At 35.7% G+C, this 14,389-nt stretch overlaps 1 protein-coding gene across 2 annotated transcripts in view; it reads right to left on the bottom strand.

Annotated features, from left to right (window-relative positions):
* Window positions 1–14,139, bottom strand: part of LOC127966343 (serine/threonine-protein phosphatase 2A 55 kDa regulatory subunit B alpha isoform) — a 19,703-nt gene extending 5,564 nt beyond the window's left edge. Inside the window, exons 1-9 of one of the 2 annotated variants that reach the window (XM_052567256.1) lie at window positions 13,988–14,139; window positions 12,684–12,815; window positions 10,203–10,280; window positions 5,959–6,056; window positions 5,703–5,868; window positions 4,279–4,391; window positions 2,995–3,172; window positions 2,696–2,860; window positions 2,417–2,586 (exon numbers count right to left, since the gene is read on the bottom strand). In XM_052567256.1, coding sequence (XP_052423216.1) covers window positions 2,417–2,586; window positions 2,696–2,860; window positions 2,995–3,172; window positions 4,279–4,391; window positions 5,703–5,868; window positions 5,959–6,056; window positions 10,203–10,280; window positions 12,684–12,690 — 975 coding nt within the window. In that variant the 5' untranslated portion in view covers window positions 12,691–12,815; window positions 13,988–14,139. Of the gene's footprint in view, window positions 1–2,416; window positions 2,587–2,695; window positions 2,861–2,994; window positions 3,173–4,278; window positions 4,392–5,702; window positions 5,869–5,958; window positions 6,057–10,202; window positions 10,281–12,683; window positions 12,816–13,885 lie in introns of both variants that reach the window. The other variant, XM_052567255.1, reaches the window with a different exon arrangement.
* Window positions 14,140–14,389: the final 250 nt, after the last annotated feature.

The following is a 14,389-nucleotide window of genomic DNA, read 5'->3' as shown; positions in this document are numbered from 1 at the left end:
TGAAGTAGGCGGGAACGAGAAGAGCCACTCACATCAGTATCCCACCAATCCTGGCTGCGACTCCGCACCCACACGTTTCTCTGTACGGACGTTGCTAACGCTCTGCTCCACAAAACGCCATGGCCAAAAACCTTGCTCTCCTCCTTTTTAATTTTCTTCTTAAAACGAGAATATTGTAATTGTGCTGGCTTTGTTGGGAAAATAACTTTAATATTACAAAAAGAGCTCTGCTGTTGACTACACTGTTGTTGACATCCATGTTTGATGTTAGCTACTTCCTCAAACAACGTCGTTCACCGTTGAGTACTCTTCTGCGCATGCGGGTCACTTCTGGGTAATTTCACGTTCACACAGGAGATCACAAAAGGTCACATTTAATTGGAAATGTGAACGGCCTTGCAAAAAATCAAATTTCTTCAAAAAAATCGGAATTGAGCATTAAGCCATGCAGTGTGAACGTAGCCTAAGAGTTGTGGGAAACGTAACCTGATGATGTTGTAAAACAAAATAAACACATATGCTTATTACAAACATAATTGAAAAAAAAAACTTAAACTTTCAAAATTCACAATTTCGGTATGGGCATGTGTTGTAGAGCAAAATACCAATGTATTGTCAATTTATATTTACCACATTACATTATATTACATATAACAATTTCTTATAAATTTTGATGGGGAAACAGTTGGCTGCTTATTATTTTTGTTGAAACAGTGATAGTTTCTTCTTTTTTTTTTTAACCAATACAATTTTTTTCCAGATTTCTTTAATGACGTTTGTGTGTGTGCATAAGAGAGACTGTCTGTCTCTGCGTGTGTGTGTGTGTCCATCCATACATACATAGATATTTGAATGACACCCATTTTACATTTTATATATTTTTTTAAATCAGACTCCTGTTGAGGTTCAGTAATTTTAATTTAATGGCAATGATAATGTTATAGGTCAGTTACTGAAATACCTTACTTTCAAAAATGTCACGTCAGTTAATTCATTGGTATTTAAATGGATAGTTCACCCCAAAAGCAAACAAAAAATAAATACGTTCTGTCTACAATTACCCACCCTCATGTCATTCCAAGCCCGTGAGATCACAAATTAAGTTGATTTTGATGGAATCTCAGAGGTCTCTGACCCTCCCATAGACAGAGAGGATATTACCACGATCAACAGACAAAAATGTATTAAGAACATCAGTAAAATAGTCCATAAGATATCAGGAGTTCTACCAAAATTTCACAAAGTTACAAGAATACATTTTGTGCGCAAAGAAAACAATAAAAAATGTTGCTGAACGTAATCATTGCCGTTTAAGTTCAGTAGACAGCGCGCACATGCTGAACGTAAACTATGTTCTTTACTTTGATTACATTCTGTGGTATTCTCCAAAATGGCAGAAGACAGTTACCTTGGGGAGAAGAACTTTTGAATAAATTGCTATTATTGTTTTCTTTGCAAACAAAAAAGTATTCTCATAGCTTCATAAATTTACAGTTGAACCTATTTTACAGATGTCCTTGCTACGTCTATGCGTGTTGATCATGGTAATATCCTTGTTGTCTATGGAAGGTCGGAGAGCTCTCAGATTTAGGGATGTTCATATACCGTTTAACTGTTTACCAAAAGTAAGAATTTTAACTGAACTTTTAACAACTTTTAATTTAAAGTGGTCTTAGTACACAACATAACTACAGAAGAGTCAAGTTTTAAATAGGAAAAATATTGAAACTCTTTGGTCATTTTTGACAGAGATGCTAACGGTCTAATCAAATTCAATGATCTATGCTAAGCTACAGCTAAAGTGCTACCAGTCCCAGAGATTGGCTGAAAGGATTCGAAAACGATTAAACTCAAATGTTTAATTCTAGGGGATGTATGGAAATGACATGAGGGGGAGTAATTAATGACAATTAAAAATTTTGGTTGAACTAGCCCTTTAACAAATAGAATCATCTTTTGCTACAAACAAAGTCCGCCTCTTTGGACAAGGCATAGTACACAATTGCAAAATCCCTAAATTTAAATTATTTACATTTTCAGGTGACTTTTCACTTTAATGCTTTTTTATTATTATGGAAATATGAAATTATTATAATTGTTTTTATTATTAAATGATATATAAAAAAACTGCTAGAGGATGGTGATAAATGTCTTAAATCATTAATTTCATGATTCATGATTCAGTCATTTATTCATTTGCCTGGTTTAAACAGGCGATTCATTCAGGAATTAAGTAAATGTTTATGAATGGGCTATTAAATCATTGGGTCACCCATTCATTCAAAAATTGTGCATTGCTTGGAAAAAAGCACTACAGCTCTGCTGTGGCTTTATAGGTAATATTTCAATTGGAAAAACTGAGCAAAAAACTAATGAAATTAAGATTGCTAGCTGCTCTGTCCATTTATTAACTCACCTGGTAGGTCTCAACGGGTCGATTCTCCATGTTGAGATCCCAGATTTTGACAGACAGGTAGTCTCGGGTCATCATGTAGCGGCCGTTGTGACTGAACTTCACGTCTGAGATGGAGGAGATGATTTCAGAAAAGAAAGAGCGGTTGCTGGGGTCCTCAGGTTCTTCAAACACTAGACAAAGCAGAGCAGGAACAAACACCTTTATATGACGAACATGACATCACAGTATACACTATTGGAATAAGTGGCATATATGACGCAGCCAGCACATATAACTCACATTTAGAGTGCTTGTCACAAAGTGCTGATGCACGCATGTCACACAGGCGGATGGTGCCTTTGCTGCTGCTGTAGACAAACGTGTTACATTGGTGAGGGTGGAACTCTGCAGCTGTGATCACCTCCGTCAGCTCCTCCATGTTGGCTGGTTTAATGTCCACAATGTCTGATGCAGAGTTAAAGCCACATAACACACTAAGAGGTGACAGGAGACATTTCAACATGACATTCACGACCCAAATCAACAACAATGCTCCTTTATATCCTCCAAAATAATGCATGTTTCCCTTTATAGGATACTGAAGCTGCGGTCAGTGATCTCTAAGTGCCACAGGTTGATGCGCAAGTCGTCTGCAGACAGATAGGTCTCGTTGTCGCTGTTGACCGAGATGGAGTTGATGTGGTAGGTGTGGGCGTTGGCAAAGACCCGCCGTGGACTGGCCTCCACCATGAGATCCATAGGCCTGAATACTGGCACCTGCACAAAGAGGCCAAAAACAATCGCTTTTATGAATATATAACAGTCATTAAACATTATATATTATATAACAGAACAAAAACACAAATTGAGAGCAAATACATATTACCTTTCACAATTTGGGGTTAGTAATTTTTTTTTTTTTTAAATGCTTCTCTTTTGAATCTTCTATTTAACTTAATATCATCAGTTTCCAAAAAATGTATAGCAGCACGACTTTTCTACACTGATCAAATTTGTTAAGCAGCAAATCAGCATATTAGAATGATTTCTGAAGGATCACGTGACACTGAAAACTGGAGTAATGGTTGCTGATACAGCTCTCAAATTGTAATAACGATTGCTTTTACTGTGTTTTATATAAAAAAAAAATAATAACAATTACTAAACCCAAATGTTTGAATGGTAGCGTAAATGCATAAAACCGGTTCTAATATTCAATACTAATGTTCTTGAGTAAGGCTGTGACCATAAATTGATTAGTGGGTTTATTCCGAGATCATCCGAATGCATCGCGATTCTCTCTGGAATCGATTCGAGCTTGGATTTAGAACAGCAGTTGGCGCTCTAATCTAGCTTTTATCCACTCATTCAAATGCTCAAAAAGAAGAGTACTGAAGAGCACTTGTGCATTCGGTTGAGTTGTGTAATTTCACGTCAGCTCAGAACGCTTTTGTAACGAACGATTTATGTAAACAGCCCACTGTGAACACCCTTGTAATTCGATTAAACCGTTTCGAATTTTATGAATGATTATTTTAGGTACAGGTGTGTGTAAGGATTTGGAAACACACAGAGTACGGCTGTTTCTAAAGAATGCAGGCCCATTTGCTGTTCAAAACTAAGCTCAGAATCGACTCAAGAAAGAATCGCGATTGACTCTGATCTCTGAATCATTGCTGAATCATTTCTCCATTTACGATGCATCAATTTATTCTCCCAGCCCTGTTCTTGAGTGTTTGTTTTTTTAACACCAAGCCAGTTTCTGTGGCTGTTTTTAAGCAAATAATTTTTCTTCTATGGAATTATACCAGATTTGTATCTAATTTGCTATACACTCTATAGTTATGTTTGGTTTTGTGTTCTTAAATGCGTGCGTGACTCACCCGTAGAGTTGTGATGGTAGCAGCATCTCTGTAGCGCCCATCCTCCTCTTTAAGATTGTATCCCTCTGGTCTCTTGTCACGTTCACTGATCTTCCACAACTTTATAGTTTTATCTGCAATCAAAAGTACAGCATAATGTCACCTTCTAATGTGGGATCTGCCCTCTGACTCATGCTAAAAATAATCGTGAGAGCCACAAAAAAATAAACCAAGCCTATTTCCATTAGCAACAAGAGGCAGTTCGACTGGTGTAACAAATCAAGTTGACAGTTCACCAAATTTTGAAAACATCTGGAAATTTTTCCCACATCTAATCTGAACTCTATCCCACAAAATTCGTCCTCCAGTGTGCACTCATTCTATTCAAGTCTTAAATACACACCGGTTGCATAACACGTCGGAGAGTTCATATTTTTAGACAGCATGGAGACACATCAGTGAGTCAGGAAAAATTTGGAGAATTTGCAGAGCTCACATCAACTCATGGAAGTTATTAAATGCATTTCCAGTTGAAAACAGCGATTTGGCATTTACTGTATAGTAAGTATGAATCAGTCTGTACAGTGCTGCACTTTTAAAGCCATAGAACCTAAAGAATTAACCTCAAAGATTAAGTAATCGTTTAACATTTCAATTCCAAAGTGATTAAACAAATGATAAGAATAAAATTACAATAAATGATACATTATTTTGTGATACATGACAGCAATTTTACAGTTTACAGAGAATGAAAAGAATTAGAATTAAAGAATTAAGGCTTAATATAAAATAATAAATACAAGATTTGTTTTGCTAATTGAGTATTTTTTTTAAATATGTTTTTGTGAACCATAGAAATGTAAAACCTTGGAATTATCTGCATCTGGTAGCTATTCTCAGCAAATACTCATAGACAATAAATTTGTAAATAATTTAACATGCACTTTAAAAAAAATAAAAATAAAATAAAATAATATATATATATATATATATATATATATATATATATATATATATATATATATACACAAACACATATTTATTTTTAAGTTACATATTAGATTTTTAGAGAGAATTTTAGAAACAGGTTTGAGCTTTTTTTTATTATTAATTGGATACATCTATATTTGAAGGATTTAAGAATGAGATTTCTTCATCTGGCTTTTTTCAAATTACAAATAACTTTTTAGAATTTTTAGAATCCGTTTTATTTTCAGTTTGATTATAAATAGCATTTTTTGGGGAGAGTTTTAAAATGATAAGATTTTATTTTGTTTTCCTTTTAACTATAAATGACACAATCTGGCATTTTCGATCTAATAAACCATAATAGAACCCCCAGCATTTCTATTATGAACTCCTAGAGTTCAAGGTTCACATCACATACTCATCTCCATCCTTCAGTAAAATAAAGAGACTCCACAGAGCCCCACTGCTCTACTAACCATTTGTGGACAACAAAAATTGTGCAGCGTTCTTTTGTGGTAGCCAGCGGATCTTGTTAATCTTTTCCTCGATTTCCAAGCTCTTCAGGTAGTCAAACTCAGGCTCGTGGCTCTGAAATGTGCTGTAAACATTGTATTCACTACGGAACTGTGACTGACTCTTGTTCTGCAAAAAGAAAAGCACATATTTGTGAGAAAGACATAAGTGGGAATGAAAGCGGATATAATGTTACTATGAAACGGCTGGATCCTTCACCTCAGTCTCTTGCTGGAAGATGACAACTCGGCCGCCTTTATCCCCTGTGGCTAGCAGCTCCCCTGAGTGGTTGAACTCCACAGTAGAGATGATGTCGGCTGTAGGATGGGCAGAAACAGAAACATCCGTCAGATTTCCTCCACCCTCGTCCCCCCAAAAGATACATAGAATTAATCCATCTCAACAGCCACTGGGATCTTGCCAAAAACACCCTCCGCTGTCATAATTTAATGTGCGATTCCTTCAACCATGTTTAGCCTCAAAAGTCACTTGACTGAGTCAACAAGATGAATCTTTAAATAAGAAGGCACCGTGGCATGCAGATCTGTAACCCAGATTCCTGACAAAAGATATGCTTCTGAGACGACGGGCTGTAGACTGACTCAGAGCAGTTTAACCCTTTATAAACCAGTAGAGCAGAAGAAAGCAGGAGAAAAGAAGAATGCAATGGCCCTTTGTTTAAGTCTGACCTCCCTGGGGTACAAAACTGAAACGAAGGTCACTGTATCAGGCCAGGAGACTTTGATAAGAGGCATGTAAAATACAAAGAGGAGACTTGAGGTGAAGATCTTTTACAGCTAAAAATGACAGGCAGTAGGGCTGGGACATATTTTAAATATTTAAGATATTTACTGTGAAATATGACTGGGTGTAAAAATATATCGTGTCGCAATACAAAAACGCAAGAAAACGACAAAATGTATTGTGTAAAGTTCACCGAAAATGAAAGTCTAGACATTTCATTTAGGATTTTATTTAAACAAAAACACGAATAAACTAAATAATGAACGTTTTAAATGTATGTTGTCTGGAAGAGGGACTGCGAGCATTTGTGTCTAACATATTTCTGTATTTTTGGTCAAAAAGAACCATAAATATTTTTATTCTGGTTAATGAATGCTACTTTTTGTTAACTGTTTATTGTATGTTCACACCAGACATATATATATATATATATAAAAATGGACATACATACATACATACATACATATATATATATATATATTACACACACACACACACACACACACACTGATATTACTATTATTTTGATTGTTGATAGCAGCATCTCTGTAGCCATGCTAATAAAATACAACTACCACTACAACTGATTTGAATTGTTCTCTATGCTCCAGGCTTATAACAAACAGCTAAATCAATGCTCTCTTCTATTGTCTGATTAAATGGACGTGTCAAGAAGCTCTTCACTGATTGGCTTGCGCAAGAACATGTCAGGTGAATTTTCTGCCAATCAGACTTGATTGAGGCGAATATCATGCATTTGCAATTAGGGATGGGTACCGAAACCCGGTATTAAAATGGCCCCAGAGCTAAATTATGAAAGACCATAGTATCAGTAAGATCTGACGGTATCGGTTCTGCTTTCGGTACTGGAGGGGGAAAAAATGTATGTACTATGTATTTTTGCTAAACAATGTTATCGTTATTTTATCTCACCAAACATTTCTAATGTGCGATCATATTAAGAAGTTTGTCTGTGAGATCTGCGAGATCTCTCATGCGCTGCGGAGGCTGTTTATCAGTCACAAACACACACCACAACAAGAACGAGCGTGGCGCACACACACACATAAGGGGTTGTTCACGAAGGCTTTGGGGGGAAAAAATCAGAAAGCAGCGTACCTAGCGTTTTCCACGCGTTTTTAGATGCAATAGGTGAATGGCCCCTTACAGTATGAAACTCCTGCTTAATACAAAGAGTGACGATGGTAGAGACAGCGTTCTTAAGTGTGGTTATACTTCACTAGAGTTGATGCAGACAACGGTGGTTGTCATAAGTGCAACAAAATATTTACATGTAAGGGTGAAAACACAAGCAATCTGTCAAAGCATCTTTCAAAAGTGCATTATGTGCAGACAGAGAAATGCAAAATTTTCGACTGCCTAACACAACACAAAGTAACACAACACAAAGTACCGAGAAGAATACTGTTAAAGTACCGGACCGTTAAGAAGTATCGGTAAGAGTAGTAATACCGTAAAACCTTAACGATACCCATCCCTATTTGCAATATCAGCTGACACAGGAAAAAATAAACACTATAATACTGGCCTTTAACCAATGTCGTACCTAGGGATGTTCATTTTAACCAGTTAACCGTTAAACGACCATTAATAATTTTGACCGATTAATACAATCACTTAAACGGTTTTAAAAAGTTATTTATTTTCAGTAATTTATCAAAATATTTAAAAAAGGTTTGCTGCATGGTTAAAACATACGGTATATTGCGATACACTACGATATTGTAAGCAAGGCGATATATTAGGATATTTCTTATTTTAGGAATAGAATATTTTGTAATGAAAGCTGTCATTAAAAACACACCACCATATGCAAACCTGCAATAAATACATAAAAATTGTTTAACCAGAACACCGTGAGATCTGCATTTGCAATAAATAGTCCTTGTAACATTCAACATTATTGAAACACTTTTTGTATAGTATGAGTAATGGGGGATAAATTCAAGTTCTTGCAGGATTCTTTAGTTAAATTTATTTTTATAAAAAGACCACCCTGCTTTAAAGGTTTACAGTTTCAGTGTACAATTGTGTCTCAAAATTAATACAGATATTGAACCTTTCCACTTGGATTTACAGGTTTTATGTTTACATTTAGTCATTTAGCAGATGCTTTTATACAAAGCGACTTACAAATGAGGACAATGGAAGCAATCAAAATCAACAAAAGAGCAATGATATATAAGTGCTATAACAAGTCTCAGTTAGCTTAAATGCAGAACATGCAGCAAGGGCTTTTAAATAATATAATAAAGAAAAAGAAAACAGATAGAATAGAAAAAGAATAGAGCAAGCTAGTGTTATTTTTTATTTTTTTTTAAGAATATAATTGGAATAGTGAGTGCTAAGAGTGCTAAAGGGGGTCAAATAAAGATGGATGAGATTGGTTTTAAGCCGATTCTTGAAGCTAAGGAATCAGCTGCTTGGATTGAGTTAAACAGGTCATTCCACCAGTAGGGAACATTTAATTTAAAAGTCCGTAAAAGTGACTTCTTTGGGATGGCACAATCAAGCGATGTTCACTTGAAGAACGCAAGCTTCTAGAGGGCGCATAAGTATTAAGTATTTCCGTTTTTATTTATTTTCCACATGGAATCGCCGAAACCGCGACGCGAGCCCCGCACAAACTGCACAAAACACCCCCAAAATGAAAGAAAGCTGCAGTCGCGGATGACCCTCCCGCCTGTTGCGCCCCACGCGAGCCTCTTTGAAAGGCAAGCAGTGGAACACGAGGCAGAGCGAGTGCCATAGTCCTGCAGTAGACGTTACCACAAAAGCCCAAATGACGACACACTTCATCTTTGTACACTGAAACATGAACTGGGACAATTCTTTCACCTCCATTAGTAGCAGCGAACTACATTAACGCAATCATTAGTGGCGTGCTCTAATGCTATTTCCTGTCACTCAAGATTTGTACAGAGATGAAGACTGCCATCTAGCGGTCGGGAAATAAACAAAACTGCGATTAATCTTGTATGTTTTTTTTTTACATCGATATTCTGTTGAGAATCGATACAGTATCGCCAAACAAAATATCGCAATACTCACGTGTATCGATATTTTCTTACACCCCTATATCAAACAAAAGTTAGTATTTTTAAATGGGTCACAAACACTGATCCTTTCTAATGTAATTAAATTCTAATTTAAAATAATCTTGTCGGTTAAGGGTTAATAATCGGTTAACGAGCGTCTTTGTCGTATAAGAAAAATAACCAAAATGATCATCCCTTGTTGTACAAAATCGTGGATCACTGAGTGGTAAACACCCTTTCACCTCCTTTTAAATCTACACAACACATAAATCATAAAGACTGATTTAAGCTATGCCACCTAGCCCTCTATGTTGAATAAAAGTTATGCTAGACAAAATTAATTACTAAAATTTCTGTATAGGCCTAACCAATAACAATGCGAGAATCACAATCAAACTCAGAGATCAAGATCCAGACTTATGAAACGGAGCCATTAGAATATTTCACAGTGAGGCTAATATAGGCAGGTCTGCCTTTAGATGTATATAAGCTATCATAAAAATCTATTTGCCAGTGGAGAAAAGAGGATGGTTTTTACTTCTGAATCAGTTGCACTCTATAGTGTCTATATTTTCACTGGGGACACACTAATGTCTTTTGCACACTTTTGACTCTCCACATAAAGTCTGGTCCATAGATTATATTCTGACAGGAACTCACCTTCAGCTACGTCATCATCGATTGCACCTTTCACTTGTGAAAAGCACCACTGCACATCGTTTCCCCCGCCTCCGGCTCCTGAAACCACAAAACACCAGTTACACTTTGTTACAGGCCACATATGTGACACTGGAGCACAAAACCAGTCTTACGTCACTGGGTATATTTTTAGCAATTGGCGCAAAAAAAAAAAAAAAAAAAAAAAAAAAACATTGTATGGGTTAATATGCTGGTTTTGTGGAATTATGGTCATTAGGAAAATTTAATTGACTGTCATATTTGATTAAAGCATGAAATGAGCACGGATAAACATCAGAAAATAATTTATTTAAACCGTGGAACACATCTGTGTTCTGATTGGTCAGATTGTCTGTCAATCAAGCTCTTTGTGAATGTCAAATTTGCTGACATTCTGTTGTATTGGATTTGATTTAAAAATCATCATTCCGTATGACAACAAACAAAACAAAAAATACAAGAGTAGCACTACAAGAAAGATGCACAGCAGGAATTCACAGTAGGAAATAAGGCAGCACATTCTAATTTGACTACAATTTGCCCTTTCATCACACAAATAAGAAAACAATGAAAACACTGTCTACAATCGCAATAATCCATATCATATTTAAATGACAGCTCTTGCATCAGTTTTTAATGAGTGAGGAGAAACAGGCCGAGGCAACTCCCGAGTGGCCGTTTAAGGCAACGCCAAACTGGTTGGGTTTGTTCACGAGACAAGTGACTACAGGAGACCCAATAAGAGGAAGAACAACCGCCCTAGTATGAGTTAAAAAGCTAGCAGAGGTGAAAAGTATTTGAGTAACAGTACTTCAATACTATACTTGAGTATCATTTCTGAAAAGTTTTTACTTTACTAGAGTTCTTTTAAAACCAATGCGAGGGAACAAATTATTATATTGAGCGCACAATTTACTTAAAACCATGTTCTGTGTTTGGCCCAGTGTTTCATTTTGGTAGATCCATAGTAATCCAAATTTCATTTAAATTTAAAAAGTCATGTCATAGGTCATCAGGACGTTTCCAAAGATTTAAAAATAAAACGGTACTTTTCTTTATGCCAATATTAACTAACAATCCAGGCAATCATTATTTTATAGTAAATACAATAAAGGCAGCATTTTTTGAAATTATTCAAACTTACTAATTATTCACTTGGCTACATAGAGAGAGAGACGTTTGAGTCCATTTCTGAAAGTATCTTCTATTTTTTATCTACATACGTTTAGTAGTCAGAAATAAACATATATATATAGTGCTGTCAAATGATTAATTACAATTAACTGCATCCAAAATGAAAGGTTTCGTTTCGTAATATGTTTGTTTACTTATTATGTATATATAAATACACACACATGTGTATTTTTCAGAAATATATGTTATGTTTATATACTCATTTCTAATATAAATTATATGAATATAAATATGGACATGTAAACATTTAAATATTTTCAAAATATATACTGTATATGCATTTGTTAATATATACATAAATATACACAGAACACACATTATGCAACCAAAAACTTATTTTGAATTAGATTAATCGCGATTAATCGTTTGAATGCATAGATATATGATGCATACACACACTCAAAAACACATTACACTATATATATATATATATATATATATATATATATATATATATATATATATATGTGTGTGTGTGTGTGTGTGTGTGTGTGTGTGTGTAAAACAAGTCATTAACCCTATAATCGACAATAATTGTGTCTGTGGAGGGTTGATTTATTTTCTATTTTTCCCAATCAGTGCCAAGTGAATCCTCCCACCCCGTAGATAAACGACTGATCTGTCCGATTCTGTTCTTGAAAGAAGTCCGATGTACTAAAATCTCATAACCAGCATCATATTGAGGATGTTCATCGCAGGATGGTGGTGGTTTTAGCGGTCTTAAGTCCCGGAGGGAAGGGCGCAGCGGTTTGACTTCACATGACTCTGCAGATGCCGGTTAAAGTTCGCTACTTCAATAGAGACAGTTTAAAGAGGCCGAGATAAGCACATTTATACATCAGGCCAGGTGATGCACATACCCAGAAAAAGAGAAGCGGTACACGTTACCCAGTGTCCATTCATTTTTACAACCGACATCACGTCACTTAGCCCAACCGCGCATCCCGCTAAGAAACGATGAGTGGGTTTAGGTTTAGCTCATCACTAAAACACCCTGCGCTCGGGGTCACTCGTGACCACAGAGAAGCCCATTTACTCAAATGATAGTCACATTGTGAATAAAGCCCGACCCAAATGAGTTTAGCCGATTTTGCTGGCTAACTGGAGGGAAACGAGGCAGCTAAGTTGCTAGGCTACTGTCAGTGGCTCAGTAATGCTGATGATGGCTTCAGTTGAACCGCTGCGCTCAATTTAACAAATAGCTATTGCTATAATAGAATATAATTCATACAATCTTTGATTGAGAAGCTCATAAATTTGCCAAGTTACCTGCCATGGCGAGAGTGGCGATGTCGGACCCTAGTCTTGATCAGCAGTGTGAAGGCAGCGACCAGAGCAAGAGTTCCAAGAGAGTCACCGGAAATGCAGTTTTTCAAAATAAAAGCGCTTGAACGTGATAGTCTGAAAAAAATGAAACAGAAATGCAATTAATAACATAAAACTAGATTTATTATTAAAAGTGAGTGCTTATCAAATTAACAGCTAGGTAATCCCGAATTCCAAGAATTAGTGAAGCAAGTTAACACAGAAAAAACAAACTGACAAAAGTCCTTCTGTGTTTCTCCTGCAAGAAAGTGATTCCATTAATTATTCTGCAAATCTTTGGAGCACCAAAGTGACCATTCATCAAAGTGCATATTATCCATCCTAAATTCTATGTGATATTAGTAATTTTCAATACTATTTACCTTAGATAGGGTGAATAGATTGGGACGCAGGGTATATCTTCACAATGCAATGTTTCTGGAAATCTGTACTGTCTACTGTACTGGTGTATTCTTCCACTTCATTTAATATTGCTGATGTTTTTGCAGCCAGTGGGGCTAATACATTATTTATCTTATAAAATTATTAGTGGTAAACACTACTGAAATATTGATACTGGTGAAGGTAAAAGATGACAAAGAGCTTCATATGACAGGCATCTCTAGAGTTTAGTTTTGATTGCCCATTTTATTATATCTAATGATGTTTGATGCATAAAGATGCATGATGTGCCAACATTAGATGTTCCACTTAATTCTACATACATATACATATATATATGGTCATCATACATTTTGAAAACATTACATTTCTACATAAATCAATCTTCCTTAAATCTATAAATTATTAATAAATGATATTATGATTTTGAAACCTAAAGTTAGTGCAGTTTATTTAGATTATTAATAAATAGCTCATGTACCATATAAAACGGGGCTACGCCATTTTGAAATAAAATATTTATGTTCCATTACATAAAAAAATTACATTGTTTTGTTATTTGTCTTTATTTTACATTATTTTGTCACATTTTCAATAAAGTAGACTGAGATAATTCTCTATAGTATTTATACTTAAAATGTAGGCATATTAAAACTGATAACAATGTGTATATTACACTTTTTTAAAAGCTTAGCTTAATCTAGCTGTATTTTGAAGGAAAATTCCGCTTTCGGGCCCGCTATTACGTCACTTCCGGCTCTTACCTTCGCTTGCTGCTGCTAATTTTTGGTAACAGAACTGTCCAGATAACTTTGCCGGGTTTATTTTATTGCAAGCAGCTCGTCTGGGAATGGAGGAAGACGGACCTCAGAAAGACGCTCTGTTCTGTAGTCCTTTCGTTTACGCCTAAATCTTCAGATCCTACAGCTTTCTTCCTGCAGCCCACACTGCTCACAGCTCCATCCTCCTACACTTCTCTGTTCTCTCAACATTCAACATGGCGCAACCCCGCCCTGTGGTGATGTCATCGGCACGGGCCATTCAGCACTGGATGTTGGGGGGTAATGACATAACTACAATTTTTTGATTTTTCATGGCTGTGCGGGCGGCTATGAAATTACCTATACTATCATAATGTGGTTGAATATTTGTATATATTATATATTTTTATATTATATATCTGTAGATAGATAGATAGATAGATAGATAGATAGATAGATAGATAGATAGATATCTGTGTGTGTAACATACATCATATAAATATAGAA

This window comes from Carassius gibelio, chromosome B10, assembly GCF_023724105.1.
Source record: "Carassius gibelio isolate Cgi1373 ecotype wild population from Czech Republic chromosome B10, carGib1.2-hapl.c, whole genome shotgun sequence".
Classification (NCBI taxonomy): Eukaryota; Metazoa; Chordata; class Actinopteri; order Cypriniformes; family Cyprinidae; genus Carassius; species Carassius gibelio.
Note: the sequence above shows the minus strand (reverse complement) of the source record. Positions and strands in the feature narration are given on the sequence as shown.